The sequence below is a fragment of the Anopheles cruzii genome, chromosome 3 (genome assembly GCF_943734635.1).
Source record: "Anopheles cruzii chromosome 3, idAnoCruzAS_RS32_06, whole genome shotgun sequence".
In the NCBI taxonomy this organism is placed as follows: Eukaryota; Metazoa; Arthropoda; class Insecta; order Diptera; family Culicidae; genus Anopheles; species Anopheles cruzii.
Genome location: NC_069145.1, coordinates 76,631,635 through 76,655,630, shown reverse-complemented (window position 1 = coordinate 76,655,630; position 23,996 = coordinate 76,631,635). Strand labels below are relative to the sequence as shown.

General features: G+C 54.3%; 1 protein-coding gene across 1 annotated transcript; it reads right to left on the bottom strand.

Annotated features, from left to right (window-relative positions):
• Window positions 1-532: 532 nt before the first annotated feature.
• On the bottom strand, window positions 533-20,281 carry LOC128271025 (uncharacterized). Its single transcript, XM_053008456.1, has 10 exons — window positions 19,811-20,281; window positions 7,320-7,683; window positions 7,043-7,235; window positions 6,069-6,231; window positions 5,293-5,963; window positions 3,926-4,004; window positions 1,873-2,236; window positions 1,464-1,798; window positions 945-1,360; window positions 533-882 (listed from the first exon to the last, which is right to left on the bottom strand). Exons 1-10 carry the CDS (start codon window positions 19,854-19,856, stop codon window positions 664-666), a joined length of 2,850 nt encoding a protein of 949 aa, XP_052864416.1. The 5' UTR covers window positions 19,857-20,281; the 3' UTR covers window positions 533-663.
• Window positions 20,282-23,996: the final 3,715 nt, after the last annotated feature.

The following is a 23,996-nucleotide window of genomic DNA, read 5'->3' as shown; positions in this document are numbered from 1 at the left end:
CACCGTTTTGTTTGGTGTCGACCCCGGTAACCAATTTGCCGGGCGTTGATGGCGTTGTTTGATAAGGCATAAATCAATCGCGCTAAGTACGGTGTCTGGAGTCCCGAACACAAAGCTGGGTCGCTTCCAGCAATTGTAAACACACCCTGTCCCTGTACGGTCTGATCCCACGCGGATCCCATGCTAGACTCGTCGGGCGACATCCGTCGGGTAGTTGCTTGGCGCGCGTGTGCAAGATGTGGTGGCTATTTTGAAATTCAATCTGACGTCGCTTCCTATCTCCGTTCTTGCGCGTGTGCGACGCGCACTGACCTAGCACTGTAAACAGTGAGCATTGTTATGTCGGGTGTCCCCCCGCTGAAGGAAGGGTCATTTTTTCAGCACATTACCGGAGATGAGCAAAGTAATTAAGGCCCGTAGCGAAATGACGGAAAGATAGAACGAATGGCCGACGCCTCGAATGTTTGGTGTGGTTTGATAAGTCTGTTGAAACAAACGTTGTTTTAACATGAGAAAGAATGCCTCGTTTGTGATCGCTTCAGGCTTCAGTGGTTCTACAGTACTTCGTTTATTTCCATCGACAACATCGATCGGCGGAGACATAAGTCTGTTTCAGCCTTGGTGAAGTGCGCGTTCGATAGCTCCAGTTTGGTTGTTTCCGAGTTATCGCTTCGCACTTTCCGTTTGTACATTAAGGTTTTTCCCTTTCGTTTCCGGAATTAGAAAAATGATCACGAACACCGAAACAGCGCACACTCCGGACGATATCCACACGGTTCCGTGAATCTGTATGCTCTCCATCAGGATCGGGTACATTTTGACGACGACGAAGGCGAACATGCACAGCAAAGTGCCACTGATGGTGCTCCCGACACTGCGCAGCTACAAAATGGAGATGCCGTGAGATCGTGTGAGCACAGGATGGCACAAGGATGACGACCTACCTTCGGTGGCATCACTTCGGGCAAGATGAAAAACGGAACGTTCGTAATACCGATGGCGGCCAGGAACAGGGTCATCGAGAGCGCCAGCACCGGCAACCACTCGAAGCCGCGCAGATCGTGCTCGCCAGCCTGCAGGTACGAGTACGCCCCGAGCACTCCGAGCGATAGGCCGACGCCTATCGCCGACATTAGCAGCAACACTTTCCGCCCAACGCGATCAATGATGGCGAACGACATCAGGTTGCCGCTAATGTTGATGGTCGCCACGATCGTGAGCGCCAGGTTCGGATCGATTCCGGTGCCCGCCATCTGGAAGATCGTACCGGCGTACGTGAGAATGGCGAAGATGCCGCTGAACTGGTTGAGCGCCATCACAAACACCCCTATGAAGAGGCCTTTCTTCGCCTCCGGAGTGGCTGCGAAGGAACAGGAGTAAACGGTGCCCCCCCCGGGTCAGGTTACTCTTCTATTCCGACGACGCGTCCCGTCCGTTCGAGTTTTCCTCGCCCAGATACTTACTAAAGTCGGCCCAACGGAGCCGCGCCTGGGTACTTGCCGAGAGGGCGAAGGTTTTCATTTCCTCAAACTCCACGTAGAAGTCGGCCGTTTTGTGGTTCTCGTCCGGCACGTTACGGTAGAACATCAGCGACTGCTCGGCTTGCGAAAGCAGGCCCTTCCGCAGCAGACACTGGGGAGTTTCGGGAAGGAAACTGACCAGAATCAGAAACGCCACCGGGCCACCGAGCATGATCTTCGGTATCGTTTCGTACGCAAGGTAGTTCCCGGTGGAGTAGATAAACAGTAGGCCGAGGTTGATGAAGATGATCGTCAGCGAACCGAGCGTTCCGCGGATTCTGAAGGTACGAACAACGCGGACCAGACCACTGAATAACCGTGCGTGTGCCGTGCCGTAATTCGGCGCCCGTACCTTTTGTCCGCAATATCGGCAATGTATAGGGGCACCACGCTGACCACTCCGCCGCCGGTGAGTCCGCTACAGAACCGAGCCCAGTAGATGTACCAAATGTTGTCGCCAATGAGCACCAGCGTCCACAGGACCAGGTGTGGAACGGCCATCAGCAGGAGCCCGACCTTCTTGCCAAAGTACGTGTGGATCAGCGCGAACAGGATCGTCCCGGTGGTGCCACCGATACAGAGGGTTGCCCCGACCCACGACGCTTCCTCGACCGTGATCGGTCCAGACGGGAGCGGCGTTTCGGGCGATCGCAGGAGCGGTATGATCGGTGCAGGCCATCCTACCGTCACACCGTAGCTGGCGGTGATGATGTGAACTGTGGTGATAGAAAAGAGTAGGCTATGAATCTAGTGCGCGCTCGGTTCACTCCCGTTCTCGGGATTTTGACGTTGCTTCACTTCTCAGAACGGCCAGCACTTGGTTTCGGTACTGCTTCGCACAAACGCACTGGCGCGGGGGACGCCGTGCAGCAGCAGCGTCCTGCTCCATGCGCACTCACTCCGTAACGCGCACTTTGTTTACGCCCCGAGAGCAGGCTCGCCAACTAATCTGCCCGCTGCATTTGACAGTTATCTAACACCGTCTAATAATACTATTGCTCCCGCATGCGCATAGCTCGCACGGTTCGTGAAAAGTGATCGAACGTGCATGTATTGGGCCGGGTTTGGGGTTTGCATTCTGTAGCCCCTTCACCACCGATTGGCCGATTGGTTGATCCTGATGCAATGGTAGCGTTAGTTCAACTGTCACATTTTGAAATCATCCTTAAAAGGCTGCCACTTTCGATACAACCTAATGGGGTGTGTGGTTAGCATTAAGTTCACTAAAACGCAAATCTCGAGCAGACCTTCGGCGGCGTGAGAACGATGTTGTTGTTTCGGAAATCGGGACAGACGCTTGAATTATTCAGCCCCAGACGATCGCGGCGGTGGGTTATCCCACCAATGTATGTGCATTTCAATCACCGGAACCGTATGCTCGATCAACGTGTTCAACTATGGAGGCACGATGCTAATTCTTCGTTAGCAACTCGAGTGACGAAACATTTGGTTTTCCAATTCGGACTACGGTCCGAAGAAATGCCGAAATGCGGCTCGCGAAAGTTACTCCGCAGGACACGTTCTAACTTCGCGCCACTTTGAGTGATGGGTGTGTGTGTGTGTGTGCACATCCGTTCCGAGCAAACAGCGGCGGCCCGGTTGGCTAATGAACAGATCACACAAAATCGATTCTAATGGTCGGCGCGATCGGAGCCCGCCTGAAGCTCACCGAACCTCGTGGCGCCCCACGACAGAAAGGAGGGCGAGGTTCCGAACGGAGACGCTCGCTTCCGGCCATCTAGAAGCTTTCTAATGCTAAACATTGTTTGATGACGACCGTGACACACACCAGACGCTGGCGGGTAACTTTGCCATTCGCACAGTGCTTATCACTCCGCCGCTCCGGGGCATGGCCGACTCTTACCCGTCGTCTTGGCCGACTCGCCATTTTTTGTTGCGCTTGTTGGGTTTTCTTCACTGTAGCCATCATCGCTCTGCGCAGTTCGCGCAGTTCCGTGTCTGTTTGTCCATTTATTATTAAATGTTTGCCAACAGATCGGTTGGCCAACGACGGCGGCAGTCGCTCGGAACGGTGCCGGTGCGCAGCCGCGCAGCAGAGTCCCGCGCGCAGTGTCGCCGGTCGTTCGTTCGCACCTATTCCTACTCCATTCTCCGGGTTTGGGGTGGTTTTTTTTTGTTTCTTGTTGCTGTTGGTCGTAGCAGTGCTTCGGGGTACAGCACAGGTGCCCTCCCGAGACACAACCGATCGCGGCCGCCTGGCAACTAACTAGCCAGACAAGCAAGCAACCAACCGAGCAACAACTATCCAAACTATCGCCCGCTCCTCAAAGTTCATTGAACTGGCGTGGCTGTGGCGTGTAGTAGTGGGAGTTTTATGCGTCACTAGCCGTGCGCCGCACCTGGCGGCGATGACGCGCCGCTGTCATCCCGTCTGCGCGACTTACCGGCCGCGATGGATCCGAACTGTGTCCAGTAACGTCGTGAGAGAAATTCTAAGAACATCGTCGCTCGGGCTTGCTGCTGCTGTTACTGCTGGTCACCCCGGTATCGAAGGGGCGCTTGTGTTCTTCTCACGCACCGCCGTTACACTGGCGGCATAGCACGCGTTTCCGGTGTCTACGGTTGACGCAGCGCGGGCTGCACCGAACTAGGGGTGAGTACGGAGGGCGGCGCAAGACGTCGCAGACTGGGTTCAAATCAGGCTCTCGACATGCGCGGTGCGCATACGTTTATCTTTATGGCGGTTCGGTCCTCTGTGTGCGCGTCAGATTTACGATCCGTAAGCACCAGAGTAGAGACGTTTGTTTAGCGCGACCAGCGGCAGCGATAAGCAAAGTTGCAATGATCTATGGAACCTGGCCGCAGCATCTTTCGCAAACACAAATCTAGGCCCGGTGTTCGAGAGACTTCAGAACTAAAGCTTCGGTGTTAGCTAATGTCCTCATTACCCTTTCAGCACAGATTAAAACGGAAAAGTAGAACGAAAAGTAATCATGTTAAAACTTACCATTTGCCGTGATCATAGTGGGCTCGCTGAAAGCGAAAGAGCTCTGCTGGCCAAACCAAGGAGCTGTTTCGGACAACCGCCAGAGAGTGCAAAGTCAGAGAGTTTCGGTCTAAATTCCATTAGTAGTGGTGTATAACTTTATTTATTACTTTTACTTCGATCGCAAGACTGTTGCGCGGTTAACAAATAATTTTCATTAAAGCTTAGTAAAATGTTGTTGTGTTTTTTTATTTCCTGTTGTAAAATGCTTGTTGTATCTTGTACCCTTTTTGCCCCACAACATTCAACAATTCCTCGAATCGCTGTGGCTTTTCAGCGGCCACCATCCCAAGGTAGTCTTAAATGCGAGTCCTCCGAGAGGCTGCTAGCTGCTTACGGTTCGTAATAGTTGTACCATAATGTATCGTATGATTTTCCTTTTGTTTTTCCCGGTATAAAAACTACACCCATATCGCTACGCTAAGACTACGCATGCACCGTGCTCCAGGGCCGTTGCATTGCTTCTTCTCTTGGGTGTCTGTTCTGGGTTCTGTTCCCCTATTTCAGCTCCTCGTTGTGCTTTCATTCTCTCTAGTACTGCTCCTCGTTCTCGTCTGCCTCGGTCTCGTATAGGAAAAAACAGGCATGTGTCATGAAAAAGTGTATAATACAATTACAGATGATGCTGGCATATCAAGGTAAAACGTAACGAAAACAAAATTACAGTAATAGGGTATAATAATAATCGTCAGGATGTAACGGGTCAGTGTCGGGCCGGCCACCACCGGTCGTGCGACGACCACCCGCCTAGGTCATGTGTCAGACGGGCGTCGGTGCGACATCTTTGTGGGCAGTCTTTTTGCCGTTGTTGAGAGATTCGGAGATCTGTTCGAAGTTCTTGCCCTTCGTCTCCGGCATGCAGGTGAGCACGAAGGTGGCGGACGCGACGCAGCAGCAGGTGAAGAACCACATGCACGAGTACATTCCGAGGTGCTCGACCGCGGTCGGAAAGTACTTGACGACTAGGCACGTCACGCTGGAGAACTCCAGCAGACAGAAGGTCACGATCGAGCCGCGGATCTTCGGATCGAGGATTTCGGTCATGATGATGAATGGCACAATACCGATACCGATGGCGTTGATGAAGACGAGCGCGGACATGCTGGCCACCGGGATCCACCGGAAGCACGCCACGTCGACGTCCATCTCCTGCAGGAACGTGTAGGTGCCCATGGTGACCGAGCACACGGCGCAGCCGAGTGTCGAGATGACCAGTAGCACGCGCCGGCCCGCCTTCTCGACCATCAGCGTCGCGACGTACGACCCGATCAGCTGCAGGGTGGCCACGACGATGGACGACATCGCCGGGCTGAGGTTCGAGTGTGACCCTTCGAAGATGTTGGCCGTGTAGGTGATGAGCGGGATCGAGCCGGATCCGGCCGGGAACAGAATCACCACCACGCAGATCAGGATAGGCTTCCACCGGGATCGGGTCACTGTTTTGGGGGCAGAAATGGGTGAGGTCACATCGTGAACAGCGATAGTGAACGACGGGCGCAATGTTAAGCGAATGATCATGTATTGGGGAACGCAATGCGTACAAAAGCACTCACGGAAGTCTTTGATGTGGATCTGGTTGGAGTCCTTCTTCTTCGGGCTGCCATCGTTGTGGATGTCTTTGAAGCGGGCCACCTCGGCGGTGAACTGTGATGTTTCACTATCTGCTTCCTCCCCACGGTAGAACCGCAACGCTCTAATCGCTTTCTGTAAAGTAGTGACAGGAAAACAATCGCAAAACTTGGAATTGGAATTTCAGAAAAACACGAAACAGACAAGCAGCACAATCAGTTTATTATGGGGAAGCACTTTGCTTAGAAACCGCCGATAAGGAACTAACCTAACCCTACGGTCGGTGGGACTAGTGCAAGCTGAAGTACCGTGAGGTTCCGAAGAATTGTTTACAAATCGAACATCCGGGCACATTGTTTGACGAAACCGGCAGATTGTGTTAATTAGCGTTGGGCCGCGCCGAATTGGATGCTGGATGGACGCATCATTAGCCTCTTAAAGCACATTCCTAGCAAATGGCCTGGTGATCGCCCATAAAAAATTGGCCGCAAGTCTAGTGCGCAGGACGACACGCATTTTATGGTTTACATAACGCATAGTTCCAATCACCGGGGCTGGTGACACAATGCCGGCGTATCAGTTGCCTGCTGGCTGAAGCGAATTGCGCAAGCCGTAGGTCAGGGGTGGCCTTGAGAGTGACATAAGAAGCGATGTTGTGGGACTGACGTTCTAACGACGCGCGTAACTAAGTCCCGAAATGAACCCTTCGCGAACAGTCAATTAGGGGTGACCCTGATCGTTACACAACAAGTTTTTCTGTCCGGCGTCCGGCTAGAAGAGCTAGTGTTGGTCTAGACTACAGAAACTAGGGATGTTTCGTGCATATCAGGGAACCAATAACCTTGGAACGTAATTGGATTGTTTTCGAAGTTTCATGCTTTTTAATTGCGAGACTCGTGGTTATGCTTGGGGTAGATGGAATCAGATTGGCTACGACTAATCTTACCTCCTTCTTCTTCTTGACGAACAGATACTGTGGAGATTCTGGCAAGAAGCAGCAGCCCAACGAATAGACCACGCACAGGAGCAGCGCCAGGTACGTCACGGCCCAACAGTTGATGTAGTGAGATATGATGAATCCGAGCAAGATTCCGGCATTGCACGAGATCGCGAGCATCGTTCCCAGCGTTCCTCGTATTCTGTGGGGTTAAGGAGGATCATTCGGGCAGCCACACAAGTGGTTAGTACGAGAACGCTCTGTCTGGTGATCTAGGCTACCTTACCTATCTTCCGATATCTCCGACACGAACAGGGGCACAATCGACAGCGTTCCACCACCGGCGAACCCACCAAAGATCCGGGACGTGTAGATGATGGTCAGGTTGGTGGCGAACGGCATCACGACCCAGCTGATCAGCTGCGTGACGCCGATCAGCATGAGGGCGGCCTTGCGGCCCGCTATTTCGGCCACCCAACCGCAAACCAGGGGCGCCAGCATGCACCCGATGGTACCGATCGACCCGATCGTACCCTGCTCCTCGCTGGTGATCTTGCCCGTCACCAGCGGCGTGTCCTCGGAAGACATCAGGACAATGTTGGGCGAGAGCCATCCTATGGACAGGCCGTAAATGAGTGTGGCGAGATTTGCTGCAACGAAGAGAAGAGTGTAGAACAATAAGTAAGCCGGTTCTGTGTTCTCTACCCAAGTATGATGTTCTGGACTGCATTGCGGTAGGGTATGTGTGCTTTTAATGTGTTGAGGTAATACAACGCCCCCCCTCCATGTGGCCCTGGTTCTGTTTGCGTTTTGAGAGCCTGGGAGGATGGGTTGATAACGCATATCACATTGCCCTTGACAGAAAATAGCTACGACGCGGCTCAGTATGGTTTTAGTACCGCGAGGCGCTCTCCGCGCTACATGCGGGTTAGCAGAACCTGACAACCCCCGTCTCCGAACATGGCTAACACCCCTTGTTAGGTGACGTAATACAAAACGTTGTTTTTCTTTGCTGGAGCCTAACCCCGCATAGAACCTTTGAAGAGGCCTAAACCACGTACGCTGTGGTGATGGAAAAACAATTCCATTTGGCCGTTGGCCCACTGGTCTGTAGTTGCCCAATAGCCTGATCGACTGGTCTAGCTGTGACCCGGACGAGAGCCACCGATGCTTAGACGTTGTTGCTGCTGCTGCTGATAGTCCGCCCTGATGACCGTTTGACTCTTGGGCTACAGTTTCGGTTTTGTTTTCGTTACTTGAAGAAGATGGACGGCGGGCAGCCCAGTGACCGTCGCGGTCGGCGATAATTGAGTTTTATGTCGGGAGGCGTGCGCACGAGCCGGAGCCGGGCCAAACTCAATCAACTGCATTTGCAGCAATCGAATCAAATGTGCAGTAAGACGACTGCACCTTACTGCGCAGCCAGCTCTGGGCGTAAATCGGACCGTTGGAGGTCGACACCCTGTGCGTGTGTGTGTGTGTTTGTGGGGAGCTTGGGTTCGTCCGTTCCAAGATTTGCTCCAAAATGGGCCTCTCGCCGTCGAGCGTGAATTGATAAGCGGAACGTTGTTCTGGCCGTTTGCCAGCCAGTGCACGGAGTATGCGGACCGAATGGTTGGTGGTCGCTAATCAAAGTGCAAACACCATAATAACCATAACGGCGGCTGAAGTGCGATCCTTCTGGGGCAGACCGCAGCAGCAGGCTGCGTTGCTAGGTGGCGGGAGCCACGAAATACAAACTAACAGGAGCCGGAGTGCTCCGTTTAATGCGAAACAACAACAACGGCGCTTAAGGGCGATTGCTTCAGAGCAACGGATGGTCGGCTTACGGGTTTTGGGTTACTCAATGCGTCTAGTGGCATTATGGTGACATTGGGAACTTATCACACGCGCCCACTTAGACCTGAAGTGTCGCCCGAGGTAATATCCGTCCGTTCAGGGAGCTTAGCTTAATTCTCCATTTTACAATGTGCATTTCCGATGCGCAGCGGATGAATCATTGCATTGGCAGCAAGGTCGAGGAACAAAGCCGGAAGTCGGTAGCATTCCAAGGAATATTCAGAAATACCCAAAAGCAGTTGGCGAGTTGCAGGTCACTCGAACCGCGGGCGCGGTCACTGATCGCCCGGATGAACCCTTCTTACACGGTACACGGTTCGAGTACGGGGCACTTTGGCACTCACTCGCTAGGACGGGTTGTTCATCGGGTTCCCAGCCATATGCCGATAAAGCCCCGAATGTGTGAAGAAGTAACTCTGTCCGCGAGCTGAAAGAGTTAGCGCGAGAGTGAGAACCGCATGCGCTGGTCCGGTCCGGTGTATTAGAATATTCAGAGTGGACTGCCCTGAGCCGGCCCAGCTAGGCCGGCGTCAAGGGAAACCGGACGAGCAATCAAGTCTTTATGACGATAGAATGCCGATCGAACGCCGAAGTCGAATAGCTCCACATCCACCGAGGACAGTAAATTGATGGGCCACACATGCTCCGTTTAGTTTTTTCTGACAAACACTCTCCAGACACCCTATCGTGTTATATGGCGGTGTTCGCGTCCGACGGGTGCGTTGTTATCTTTGCGATTGTAGTGATGAGCTCGCCAGAACTAGGCCACCACCGACCGGCAATCGACGTTCGATCGGTTGACTGGCTGACTGACGGAGACTGAAACGCATCGCATCGTGCGGGGCTGTTCCGTTTTCGGAGCCACCACGGAGAGCAAACAACGGTCGGGCCAAACAAAAGCCACCCCACATTTGGTTCCTGTTTATCTCCCGCGGGGCGGGGGACGGACCCCATCTGTTTCGATTTGGGGCCATCGGTTTTCGGGGATTATCAGCGAACGACGCAGCCAGCACCGGGGTAAGAAAAAGAATCGGCGTGGAATGTTGTGTCACCACTACTGTGTGTGTGTGTGTCTACGAGGTTACGCACCGCATGACGGCCGGTGTGCGTAAACGGAATTTTGCGTATGTGCAAAAAGGTCCGGGCAACGTCAACCCCGTAACGTGCGTAGGCCAGCAGTAAAGTGGGGCTCTCGTACTACTCTGTTTGGTTCTCCGATTGCCGGACGCCAAAACAGTCGCTGGCAGCCGGCGTGTAACACACGGACCCGCACGGACACGGACTGCTTAGGGTTGGAGTTTTCGAGCAATCCGGCAGCTAACGGCAGCCCGGGCGCCGTAGTACGTCGAGCCATGGCGCTAGTGGCTTGACCTTACGCTGGTCACACGGCACATGGACAGGGTGCAAAAAATACGTAGGTATCTGTTTTTGTTTTGGGCACTTGTTAACAATTTCGGAGTTGCGGAGTCAAACCGCCGTTCGGGGCGATTGATGTGACGGCAATTTGCTGCGGTATGTAGGAATGTAGTAACGTAACGACTAGCTATACTAATTTATTGATTTTCTTTTCATTTATTTATAGACCCTCAACAATTTAACAAACCCCACGAGTCTGGACTTGTTTACCTTTTTGAGAACACTTCGAAACAACGACCACGACCCCACGTAACCACCAAGTGCGTGCTGCGAAATGAAACGTGCGTCTGTGTGTTCGGTTCGGTAATTGTTCGGCGTTGAACCAATCGATTGAACCAATCAAAATGGGCTCCCCAGGCCGACCGAGTAAGACGGCAACCAAGAGACAAGTGCCTCGTTTGGAAACTATTACCTACTGCTACTACTACTACCGCTGCTGCCGCTGCCGCGCGAGCTGAAGATGAAAGTGAAACGCCACCGCCGGGTTGTGAGAAGCACCACACACCCTGAAACCACAGCTGCTGCTCTCCGCGTGGGTCTCCATCTCTCTCTCTCTCTCTCTCTCGGTGCCTCCCTCCGTAAGGGTTGTTGGGTGGGCAAAATAAAAACGACAAAATTAAAATATGTCATGGGCGGGCGGTTGCCCAGAGTCGGCGTCGTCGGTAGCCACCGTCGGTTCGTCCGGATCTCGGTCCACCGTGAGATGCAGGACCTAGTTTCAGTAATGAGTCACCATTGCTCATTATTAACCTTGGACACCTCGCCTCGGTCGGTCCAAGAGACCTCCGGTAACTTTTCTTCGGGCTTCGGGTGGTGGTCACCTGGACAGGTTTCCATACCGGCGATGATAGACGTTCCGTTCGCAGCTGGTACCCCTGGCGCCCTGTAAGGGCCCCATGTCGTCGAGACTCTCGAGAGATGAGGATTAATGTTTGTCCAATCGCACCGCTGGCCGCGGCTTGATCGCGGCGTTCACAAACACGTTGATGGATATCGCGCGCGATAATGACCTACACTTTGCATCGAAGCGTCATTTGCAGTCACTTTCTTGGCCATGGGCTCGTGGGCTCGGTTATCAGCAGCTCGGCCGCCCAGAGGATGATCCCACCATTTTGTGTAACTAAAGCAGGCAGGGTCTCTCGGCAGCAATCCAATCCTTCAACAACAATTGTTTTGCCCCTCACGAAAAGCCCCCCGCGGGAGAAATTGGAGAAACCAACCGTCCAAGTTTAATTGGCGGCAGCAAAAGATGTCGTTGCGTGCCCTCCCCCCCCATGACTGGGGCAAAACCGAATAAAAAAGACATTTGAAAATGGAAAACATGGTGGCGGCGACGAGATGTGGGAGAAATCGAAACCGGTCTCAGGGAAGGTGGCTCCCAGACGGGGCGGGGGCCGTTCATATTTTTTGGGTACCGCCACGTCGTGGTCATCGGCGTGTGGCGACCGGATTACGAATCCACAGCTACCGTTTGGTGCTACCATCGGCGGCGGCGGTTGACCGGGGGACCATTTGGTAATAATTTCACTTTTCATTCCACGAGACCCGGAGGCCGAGCACGACATTGACCGACAGTAGCGGCAGCAGCGGCAGAAGAAGAAGAAAGTTTCGTCCGGGGTGATAGTGGTTTGCTACATTTTCGCTCGCTGCACTCTCGGAGGCTTCTCGGAGAGGTTGCAAGAGGTTGCCGCGGTTTGGTCTGGACTGACGTTTCCCGCTTTGAACTACTGGAGGAGACCCCCGGGTGCGGCCCGGAGAAGACCCCGCGGGCGGGGATATACAGTTAGTTCGTGGCTGTGAATTTAGTTTTCGTGCGTCGCTCTCCCGGGAGCCCGGGATGGAATGCAAATTTCAGCTATGGTCGCAGATGAACGCACTTAGACTTCCAAATGAGCCACCGATAAAGTTTGTTCCGTGTCTCCGGTGTCGGTGGCCAGCACCACCGGCCGGTCGTCGACAATTTATGCGTGGAAAGTCAATAATCGGTATTTGAACACCCGGGCGGACGTGCTGTTCGCGGTGGCACATGGATCTGCCGCCGGGTTGGTGGGTCTGCGACGGGACACAAAACAGACCAACCGACCTCTTCTTGTACGTCTATTGGAAGACTTTATTGCAACAACGAGTCAACGAAAACGCGCTTCAGTTGGTACAAAAAAGGGCAACGACTGGTACCTTCCTGGCATAAAGTGGCAGGGCAGTCCACTTGTGTCTGAAGTTCTGACGCACTGAAGTTCGCCATGACCTGGCAAAGTCATCCATCAGGAGCCGGATTTTATCTGCCCACGAAAACGTTTCTAAAAACGAAATTGGAAAGCAAAGAGAGTGAAAGAGAAAGAGAGAGAGGGGAAGAGAGAGCAGAGATCTCGAGAGAGTGCACAGGAACAATCGTTAATCATTTTAATTTGCTCCTTCGCCCGGAGACACATCGGAACAGTTATCTTTCGGAGTCGGTTCGCACAGCCGACTAATTGCAGCGCCATCGCAGGTGGGTTGCGTTGCATGTGCGCTGCGCTTTAGATGTTAATTGATTAAACATTGGTCATTTGTAGAGAATGCAACCCGATACGCAGCCTTTTTCGCGGACTCCTGCCGAGATATGCGCAAAAGCCCCGAATTTGGGTGGAAGCCTCGCATTAACGGCCGACGGCGGGGTCGTCAAAAAGGCCACACTTGACCGGTCGGATCGCCCCACACAGACACGCACACATAATGTTGACATCAAAGAGGCCCACGAAGCCCGCTGAAGGCGGCCGAAACAAGTTTGCAGTCAACGGTGTGGTTCCGACGACGACGATATGATAGTTATAATTAGTTTTATAAAATGTATTCTCTCCGGCCGGACACCCGGACTCGGACTTTCGGAACACGGTGCGGGTTCTCGCCAGCCAGAACCTGTCCGCGGCTCCGGTGGGCACCTGAGCCGAAGAAGCGACCGAAGCGACCGGCTTTGATCTTCGCGTGTCTCTTTCTCGCCCGACTTATGATGGCTCCAGATTCGGTGGTTCCTGCGCCTTTTTGCGCAATACGAGGCGGGCGGTCGCTCCGACTAAGCTTCGAGCACGGCGGCCAGGAACTTGTTGGCCGCGCGGTCGGCGTGAATACATTTTTCAGGTTCAATGAAATGCGCGTACTGCGGCGCAGCTCGCAAGGTCAGCTTGAAGGTGAAATTACTCTCCGCGGAGTCAAAGGCATTATTATTTGGCAGATTCCGGTGTTCTTCTCCCCGCCGGGTGTTCGTTCGTGCCTCGGGAAGCTGTAATTTGGCATGGTCCGCACGAAAAGCCGTGGCCGCGGTGTGTGCTGGTGGTTTTTTTTTTGCAGTCGCTCGCAGTCATATTCGCAGTCAGATCTCGGGCCCTCCACGAGGTGGCTGCCGATCTGCCGATCTTCATCGCGACGTCTTCTTCGCTGTGCGTTCTGGACCGGTCGACACGACGGAATATGAGGTTTCGTTTTCGGTACAAGTATGTCTGCGCGTGCGGGCCGGAATGTGGTAAAGAGGATGATCTTCGGCGAGACCCACGAGCGCAGCATAGACGGAGCAGCGATGCAAGCGATGCAAGCGGGCATATTAAATAAGAAATGCATACACCCCACCGAGGACAACAAGTTTGGTGCCGAGCCGAGAGCGAGAACCTGCCGACGGCTTCGACTTCGAACGCCACCCCTCCGCCTTCTGGACGTACCCGTTTTGGGTCAACAGCTTTGCATTGTATCTCACACGTATGGGGCGCAGGGGGGCTTATTTTCCATTAGCGCCTTCAGAACAGGGAGCTCTGGTTTTGGGCGGGGAGTTTCCTCTTCGAGGGGTGTATCGAGGTCAGAACGAACCGGACGCTAATATCGATTCGTTCAAACGCCTAACCACATCTAGTTCACAAGCGACGCCCGGGTGTTGTGGCTCTGTCGGTCGCCCTGGCAACGTGTCCTGGTGTTGATGACCGCCACCGAAAAAAGCCCAACCACACACGGAGGTCGTGGCCCCCGTAGGTCTGCCCCAGAAATAACGACTCACCGACCGACTGCAAGGGTCCGCTAGTGGGACGCACTTTGTTGCCGTGAAGAAAAGTTGTTTGAAGAGCCGGGCTGCGGCGCCGGGCTTACTACGATTGCACCACGTCCGGCTGATGCTGCGATTGACATTCGCAATTCGTTTGGGAAACACGAAGAATCTTCGGAGGGCCGGCACTACACTCCGCCAGGGAACGTGCCCGGCAGGGATCTTCGCGGACGCGGTCCATGAGGAAGAAAGGAAAAGTATCCGCCACTTGTTTCGTTGGCCGCGGTCTGATGTCTGATCTCCCCCCGGAGCCCCGGGACGCCCAGCCTTCACAGTACGGCTTCCGTCCGGCAGCGCCATGCAGAAGACGCGCCGGGGTTGCACAAGTTCTTGGAGTCTTCCTTTCCCCGGGCCCGGTCGGAGGTATACCGGTGGGCCGGTTGCTACATCACAGTGGGACATCACGAAGACGACTCTGCTGGTCGGTGGCTACGGTGATGCATATGCGGTGATCTTGAGCCCCGCGCCGTTTTCATGTTCTTTGCCGTCGTCGGTGTCGTCGCCGGGCGATGGTGTAACCTTTTGGAACCGTGGTCCGTGCGCGAAAGAAGCTCAAAGCAGAGGCGCGCGATGAAGCGCTGGATTTTGGAGTTGTTTCGCCAAAGATGGCCGGAGCACGTGTGGAGTGGACGTGGCCTGGCCTGGCGGCGCGTGTGGGTAGCGCCGGCGCACCGGAACCACACCGTTTGGCAGACCTGAATTTTAATCACTTCGTCCGCTTTAATTTCCAATCAGCGGCGGCGGAGGCGATGGCGCCGTCTGTGTAACTTTCAAACGAAACCGAACACTGGCCAACTGCCCAAAAACCACTGCCAGGACACCGGCGGCGGACGTGCCCTGCGGTCCGCGGGTTTGTCGCGCAAAAATACGTTTTAGTGAATAAATAATACATAAGGCCTGGCTGGGGTTGAGCTCTATCAATGCCTTCCGATTGGGGTGTGTGATGTCTGTGTGCTAAAACCAGTTTATCTCCCCCCTCTCTCTCCCCCTCTCTCGCAGGTCGCTCTCAGGCCAGCGTGTCAGGGTTGGTGGCGTTCCGCCGGTACGCAGCGCGAGTAGCGTCTTTGCGTGCCCAACATTCAAACCGAAGCCCAAGCTGCCGACGGACAACGAACGAAACCGAAAGGGGAATATTTATTGGACAGCTCCGAGGACTCCGAGCAGAGGAGTGTTGCGACCGGGCTTTTCGGCGGCCGGGTGATGGCGGCACCCGTGTATGGCACACCGAAAATTTATGGAGCGCATCGATGGCTTCGACCGCGCGACCGGTGGCCATGGCTTCCTCACGTATAATTCTGATATTAAAAAGGCAATCCTCGTGTGGAGGATGTTTCGGTTTTTTGCGCAGCAGACACACACTGATCAGGCATGCAGCCGCGCTGTAGTGTAGGCGCTCCGGACACCTTTAGCTTACGTCCGCGAGACTAGACTCTGTTATGGCCCAATCAAACGGCGTGTCCTCTGGCGCTGTTGGTGCTGTTGGCGAATACTTTCGCAAAGCCCACCCCACGCAACGCCCCAGCTCCCGACGGAGTCGGCGAAACGGCCACTGGGTTCGGGAGCCACTACATCGCAGGGAAACGAAGTACTCTATACGGTGGTGAGGCTCGTGGTTGGCACTTTGGGACACCAGATAGTAGGTCGCGGCCGCAGCAGCAAACGGGTTTTTCGGGAGCCTTGCAAATCGCGTGAGTTATGTAGCCCACCCGCCAGCCAGCCAGTGATAGGCCGACGATTTCACAAAACCAAAGCCGCCGCGGTTGTGGGTTTCCGGGTGGCGTTGCCTCGGCGCCATGCGCGAAAGTAAAACGTCTAGTGGGACCGGAGCCCCAATTTGACCCAATAAGCGACGCGGATCGGTACCGAAACGGAGCACCATCGCCTTCGAGCGAGGCTGGACTCGAGATTCGAGAGTGAAAGCACACCGACCGTCTCCACAGAACTTACCCCCCAGGACGTCTATGAGGCCCCTGGGATAGATCAGATCGGCGGCATCGGAGTGGTGTGGTCTGATCGGACCCTCGCGGGAGGATGTCGCAATGACAACCAGACAGCTGGTCTGGTCTCGCTTTCTGGCCAAGTATTTTGCCAGTATTCGCCCGCGAGAGTCGCGCTTTAGTAGTATGGGTGTCAAAATGACCGGTTTCGTCCGAGACTTTCGGCGACTGCGCCGAGCGAGCGAGTGCCTTCGTGGCAGAAGTTTGTTTGTTTTGATCCTCCCCGGTGTCCCACAGCCTCCCGCTCTCGAGGCAGGCCAAACAGGTTAGCGCCTGTTGGACACTCGGTGCGCGATTTCGGTTCGCCGCCAGAAACAAGTTTTCGAAGCCATCGAGCCAGAAATTTCCATCGGGCTAAGCTTTCGGATTATGGCCACCATACGGGTACCACAGGCTCTCGGAAATTGGCAACAAGTCGTGCAGCACTACTGGAGTACTGCTGGAGCTTAATCGGCCCGATCGTGGCGGATTGAACGGCATCGTAGTTCGGACCTTGGACCTCCGCAATGGATAATCGAGCGGCGGAAGCAATCGCCATCGCCGCTAACAATGTAATTAAAGCACACACGGTTTCCTTCCGTGGGACTCAATTGCGGGGGGGGTCTCAACGCCAACTCCACTCCAATGATACCACGCTCTCTCTGCTTCTGCCCCGGTGCCTTACAACATCCTAACCGCGCCGCCTGACCGCGGCCTGTCTAGCTTTCGATTTCCTTCCCAACTCGAGTCCGCCAGAGTCGAGGAGTCGCGCCAGCTTTGCCAAGTGTGCCGGCTCTGCCTCCCGTGCCACCCGCGGTCCCCTCTTGGTCTTTCACCCTCGCGGTCTTCTCGCCGTCCTTTCGTTGGCCGGCGTTTCGCTTTTGCTTTCGTCAGCCTTTGTGGCTTCCTTTTTTTTGTTGGCCGTCGTTGGCTTTTTAGAGCTCTTCAGAGCGCCGGCTCTCTCTTTCCTTCTCCGCGATCGATCCTTTCCTGCTCTCTCTCTCTGTACGAGGGGCTAGTGATGCTGCGTGGGGTCGGCCGGCCGGGGCGCTGATAGAAGAGCTTTTCTCTAGCTCTCTTCTGCTTCTCCTTTCTATTTCGTTTTCGTTCACTTTCTGACCTTCAACTCTCCAGGTGGTCGAGGATCGGTCGAGTCATGACCCAAAGCAATTTAGCCTATTTCTCGGCGATTTATCTCCACTCCATTGATCGGCGGTTTGTCATTCTCTCCTGCGTGCTCTGCTTCTTCTTCGGCTCCGGTCTTCTGGTGGCGTTATCGTGTTTCTACACCTCGCAGTGTTTCTCGTTTCACTATTTCGACACCACGTACCACACGCCACACAGGGGATCCACTGTCTTTTTTTGTCCTCGCGGTTGTTGTTGCTGTTGCTGGTTGATGTTAGCGTGTTTTGTGTCACTTATTATTCAATAGGCGTCGCAAAAAAGGGAGCAAAATAAGGAGCGAAAGGATTTGTTTTGCTCGGTTAATGTTTTGCAGCTTCTACTGTTGTTTGAATACCACAAAAAGGAGCGTTAGTGTCCCGTTTCGTTTTCCGAAACTGGGCTGCATTTTGCTGGGTCATGACGAATCGTGGCGACTGGTCTAATGTTACATATCGGTCGACTGGGGCAGTGGGAAAACAACCATAACAACAACCATTTTGGGCAACTTTTTGGGAAACTTTTTGTCACCTTCATTGATTGATACCCCCCCAAAAAAATCGGTTAAAAACCAAAGAAAAGAAGAAATTGACACCATCGCGGCGCGGATAATACGATTCCCCCGTTCGGGACGGGTAGTGTTTCCGAGGTGCTAAACGATCCTCCCTCTGCCGGACGTGGTCCGTTTCGCATTCGCGCACTCTAGCTCGATTTTTTGGGCAAAGGGGCCGAGGTCCGGAAGGAAGTCCTCGCGTCCGACGGCGGGCCCACACAGATACTACTATGAGGGGCTGTGTTTACACTTCACACTCAGATCGCCCCAGGGCGACCGCTGACGGTGCCAAAAACAACCATTTCACCTTGGCACGGGTTCGGTCACTAAAATACCGAAAAACCTTTCCCAACCGCAACCGAACACCTGGCCGTTCTCGGCCGGGGCGTAAATATGGCTTTTTGATTTGGTGAAATTGCAGAAAATTGATCGCCCCGGTGCAGCGTTCGTTCGTGTCATTTGAAGCGCCGTGTGGCGCAAGTACGCATCACCCTCTACGGCGCTTCCTGGAACCGCCCAGATACCGTTCGGAATTCGAAGGAATTCCACCTTGCGATGGGCATGGGAATGCCGCCGCCCGCCCGCCGATCGGAAGTCGCGCCTGGTAACGATGACCACTCGACCTGGTCACACCACTTGGGCGCAGGATTAGCACAGGCACCGGAATTTAATCGAACCAGCAATCCGAACCGAAAGGTTCGGGCGAAACACACTTCACCTTCACCGGTGTGGAGTTCCCCAGATATTGACCAATGCTTCGGTATGAACCTTTCACAGCACGCGTCGCGTCGAAACGTGTTCCGAAGGCTCGAAGGATGAGAATTTGATTGCATCCGACGGGAAATCAAAACCAGTTTATGGTCGGCCGATGATTGGCATGTATTCGAAGGCCTGGGATTAGGTCTTAGGCGAAGGATCTTCGAATGAGAGCGCGGACGGACGAACGAGAGAAATTCGATACAAAAAACCCGAAATTGCTGGTCCGCAGAAGGCAAGCGCTTCCTGCTGCACTCGGATGCATTCAACCCGCGGCGGAGTGTAATGTTTCAATCTGGCCGTGCGTTGGCTTGGCTTCCGCTTGAAGGGGGAAATTATGCAAAGTCGAAGCTTGTGGCCATTTTTGGTCTAAGAATTGTCGCGGTCCCTACCCGGTCACACACCCGGCAGCGATGGCAGCGATGCGTGTGCGTGGTGGCGGTGCGTATGGCCCCTCCAGATGTGTGTGGGTTCGTGCGTGCGTGCCGACCCGGCACGCCGTGTGTGTCACGCATACAGCCGCGCACAGGTGCCGGTGGTGGTGGTGTAGTGCCTTGGTTTTCGGGCCGAAACCATTTCCCAATCGGTTTCGGTTTCCAACTGGGAGTGGAGCGTGCGCCAAGCTGCTAAATTAGTGTCTCCATTCCATTAATTGAACCCATAGACACACACTATGCGTGGCGTGCTAATTGACCGCGTGACGGTGCCGTTGCGCATGTCTCGCTTCGAGCTACTTTTGGCTACAGAATTAACAAGCAGGCTTCGGTAAGGACATGGTAAGAATTCGCAAATTTAATGCACCAAATCGAACTGACGGACACAGCCCTCCCACCCGTGCTAGATCTCTGAAAAGAAAGTGACAGTAAACGGTGGTGACGGAAGCGGCAGGCAGCGAAGCGTGAACGTGAAACCGAAAGTGACCCCACCGTCGGAATCTAGAACACTGCGGCCCGCACGCACTGGTGCTCCAATTGAATGGCGTAAAAGACCCTACTCCTCCTCGTGCCACTTACCACAGTACGTCGCCAGGTACTGGTTGCGGACTCCTTTCGCGACCATTTTGGGTGCGGTGCGCGGATCGGGATCGGTTGAGGTTTAAACGGTTTTACGATACGATCCAAAATCAGTGCAGTCTGGCAGTGATTCCTGAGGACTGAATTCCGATCACACACTCACACTCAAGGTCCCAAAGAAAGTGCCTATTTTTGTGCACCGCAAGGAACCGGGGGAGTTACCGGGCGAATTGTTGTTTGCGGTTCGGGGCCCCCTTTAGGACCAAGAACGAGGCCCTGCACGGCCCGACCCTCCGGTAAGTAGGGCAAAGTGAGGAAGCACACACACGCGTGTTACGCAACGCGTCACATAGCGCACACACGCAGGCCACGAAGAACCGATCTTCACGATCTTGGTGAATTTCGGCGCATACCCCGAATTTCCTACTCACGACACGAGGCCGTCACACGGTGCATCAGTGCATCGTCGGTCGGTCGTGTCACTCGTGCTTTCACTTTTACCCCCGTTCGCCTGCGGAGCGAGCGAGTGTGGGGCGGGTTTTCGCGGGGCGCGATATTCGGGGCTCCTCCGTGGCGCACTCCGTGGCGGCGGGGTTACCGGGTGGGTGCGTCCGCTGTGGTCCGAATCCGCGGCACGACTGACGCCGCCGGGCGACGAACGACGCACCGCGACGACCGATCGCGCAACCCGTCACTGTCTCTCTCTCTTTCTCTCGCAGAGGCGCGGTTTCGGATTCTTTCACTTCGTATCGTTCACCCGCGGTCGGATGTGTCTCCAGGGAAGGACACTTTGGTCTACGCGTAACACACACACACACACACACGAGGGCGACCCCACGTGTAATGCACCGTGACCGCCCGTGCCCGTGAAGCCGAACCTCGAAATGTAAACACAGCACGTCGTTCACGCAATAATGTTCACTCTCGATCGCGATCGTCCGTGCAGCTCACTCACTCTCGCGCTCTCTCTCTCGCTCGATCGGGAAGCTACCACCCGCGCACACACCACACGCACACGTTACAACGCAATGCGCAGTGAAGCGGCGCGACTAGAGGGGCTGCGTCGAGGCAACAAAGTGTTGCGCGTTGCGCAAAGGACGACCGTTCCTGTTGATGCCACCGACGATCGACGGCGACTGCGATCGGTTCCGGTTGCGCACCGGTAATTGTACCCGCCCGGTCCGGGAGGCCAGGCCTGGCCGCCGCCTGGCCGCTGATCCTCCGTCGCTGCTCCTGCTCCGGCTGATAATGCGGTCGCGGCCGACGCGATGACGCGATGCTCTGTTGTCGTCGTCGTCGTCGTCGTCGGTGGATGATGTGCGATATTTTTTATTTACTCGTTCTGACATCGTTCCGCGCGCCGGTTCGTGGGGTCGTCGCGGTTCCCCGGCAGCCCCGACAGAGCGCGGCAGGCGGGCAGGGCGAGCTTTGTTTATTTTTTCCCTTCTCCGCTGCTTCTGCTTCTTCTTCTTGGGTTGGTTGTTGACTTTCGCTTTTTTTTCGGCCCCGTTCGCGCTCCGTGGGGCTGCTGCAGGGTCTGTCGCTATCTCGCTCGCACATCGGTGTCGGAGATCGGAGCGGATACAATTCGGTGGCCGTTTCGGTTTGGTGATTTGTGGTTCACACTCTATCGGAAAGATACGCGACCGCGGAACCGCACCGTATCTGGATCGCTCGCGTACTGACCGGCGTACGGACGACGGCCGGTGGCCGATGGGTTGGTTCTAGCGCCCTCCCCCCCGGGCGCGCACGTGTGTGTGTCCGTTTTTATTCATTCGCTCCGTTCCGCGAGCGAAGCGTTCACTCTCCGCGGTGGTGGTGTCGCTGGCGTGGCTTCTTCTCCTTACCACGGAACACACTCTGTTTGCGCAACGCGCACTTGAATCGCTTCACTCACGCGGTACACGCACCACCGCGACACCGCAGAGTGAGCGAGAAGGAGGGCGTAAAAGGGTGAGTTTTGGGGCTGGATACACAGACCGCACACCACGACGCATACTACTACTCAAAGGGCACTCAGCGAGAGTGTACTCGCGCCTCGGGGCGGGCCACTTACTGTGGCGGCGGCGGCGGGGCCCATTCGGATAGCGGACCGCGCGATCATCATTCCATCACTCGTCTCATCCCGTCGTCGTCGTCGTCGTGGTCGTAGAAAGTGAATGGCGGCCACTACTAAGCTGTGACGTCACCGCGGACCGAGACTAGAAAAGCGGCCAAGAGAAGAAGAAACGAAATTAAACACACACACGCACGCACGCACGCACGTAGGCCGGTCAGGAAGCTAATCAAAGCGGAGATCCGGTACTGATAATGATGACAGGGCAGGGGCATCTCTGAGAAGCAGCTGGTGGCCGCTTTCCAATTATATCACACACGCGGACCGGCGGCGATAACACGTTCTGGCAGCGTTTGCTTTCCATTTCGTTTCACGCGTGTCCATTTCTATTCCACACGTTGCACCCGCCCGGCCGGCTAAGGGGGTCAGCAGGCCATGCAGGTGGTGGTGCGTGGATCGATAGTATCGGCTGGGCCCACGAGGTGCGTGTGCAGATGACATCTTTCAGTGCCCTAACGGATCGTGTTCGTATTATTCAACAGAGTCGGTGGTTTTTCCAGTACTTAGCTCTTGGAGAGGAAGATGCTCCCGAATGGCCCCGTATTTGTGTGGAGCTGTTACAACACGGTTAAGAGGAGGTGTAACGAGATTAAGGTCGTGCAGCGTATGCGTCTCGCCAAGCTCCGGTGGGCTAGACATGTCATGAGATCGACGGCCGACGGAGATGGTGCGAGTGTTCGCGTTAATAATGGATCTTTTTCGGATGGAAAACTTTACAATTTAATCATCCTCCTGATTCATCGTAACCCATCCTTATCACCCTGAGCGTCGGGGTTCATTTCTGTACAACGACCGAAAAAAGTTGCGGCCAGCATCCGACAATGTAATGATTAAAGGCTCCGTGATGTGATACGAAAACGGGGTAGAATTATCAAAGGAAATGAAATATTTCAACACAATTTGGTTACTTGTTAATCCGTTGAACCGTTTCTTGGATGTGTCAGTTTTGCCGCGGCATTTGATTAGAGTTTCATTCTAGTACGGTCGCTAATCATTAGCTTTGCGACTAATTGGGCCGGTTTCGAGGATTCTTTTGATAGACTTTTCGACAATCTGCTTTCATAAACAAAGCTTTGATTGGCAAAGTTAACGATCATAAAGAGTTGGAACGGGTTGCTGGAAATATTTGGTTCTGTTCTTTCTAAGTCAAGTTTTGTTTTTCAAAGATGCAAATTTCGATAAGGTTCTTGGTATAGGTCCGCTAATTAGGCCAAACTGGCGGCAACAGCCAATGGTTTAATGACCTGTTTGAAGTAAGGAGCTCGGTTGGGTTTATTCGGCTTATCAACGACGGCACTTGATTTGGTCATTCAAAAACATCGGCATTAATTACCATTGCGCAGTACATGATCGGTGCTTGTCAACAAGGAGAAGGGTTTCGGTGCGCCTCTTAGGGAAAACCTAAACATATGACGGCAAGGCACAAACATCAATAAAACGCCCGTTCTAATGTTGGGCTGGCCACCCAAACCATCGGCCCAGCTGACCGTCAATTGAACGGCGAGCCGCTCTAAGGTCATTACAGAGTGTCGCACCCGCCCGGGGCCTGGCCGGGCCAGCAGCAACATGTCGGCACTGACACGGCATCCTCATGGTGCGCGTCTGGAGGCACAATTTGAAGCTATCAATCCAATCACTAGCAATTAGAGTGTGTGGTTAGAAAATGAAACCGTCCCATCCGAAGACACGCCCAGGCCCCGATGATGATCGATGGCGGTGACATTCAGATTCGATAAACGATGCGATGCGGCACGGCAAGGCACGGCACGACGATGTGCAATGTTGCAGCGATGCAGCTGTCCAAAATACGGTCCCAGTTCCAGGCGACAGCGGTACCTAGCGCCGTCTCCGGCTCGGGTTAAGTGGACAACCGAAATAGAATGCATCGGCCGGCCTAATGCGGGCGTGTGACCAATAAAAGCTGTCGAATGATGCTTAGAGTGCATCAGAGTGCAAAACAGAGGCCCAATCATCATCAATCATTTGATTAAAAAAGTTCCGATTCGCTCCGAATGCTCAATGACCGACCGGCTGATGATGCGAAAAAAAACCGATCATAAAACTGGATTC

Excerpts from the sequence above, each read along its gene's own strand:
- LOC128271025 (XM_053008456.1), bottom strand. The coding sequence starts at position 19,856 with ATGGTCGCGAAAGGAGTCCGCAACCAGTACCTGGCGACGTACTGTG. Across the intron at positions 2,237-3,925 it reads GTTCGGATCCATCGCGGCCG|TTCACATCATCACCGCCAGC; the intron begins GTAAGTCGCGCA and ends CTATCACCACAG. Across the intron at positions 1,361-1,463 it reads GCTCCGTTGGGCCGACTTTA|CCACTCCGGAGGCGAAGAAA; the intron begins GTAAGTATCTGG and ends GTTCCTTCGCAG.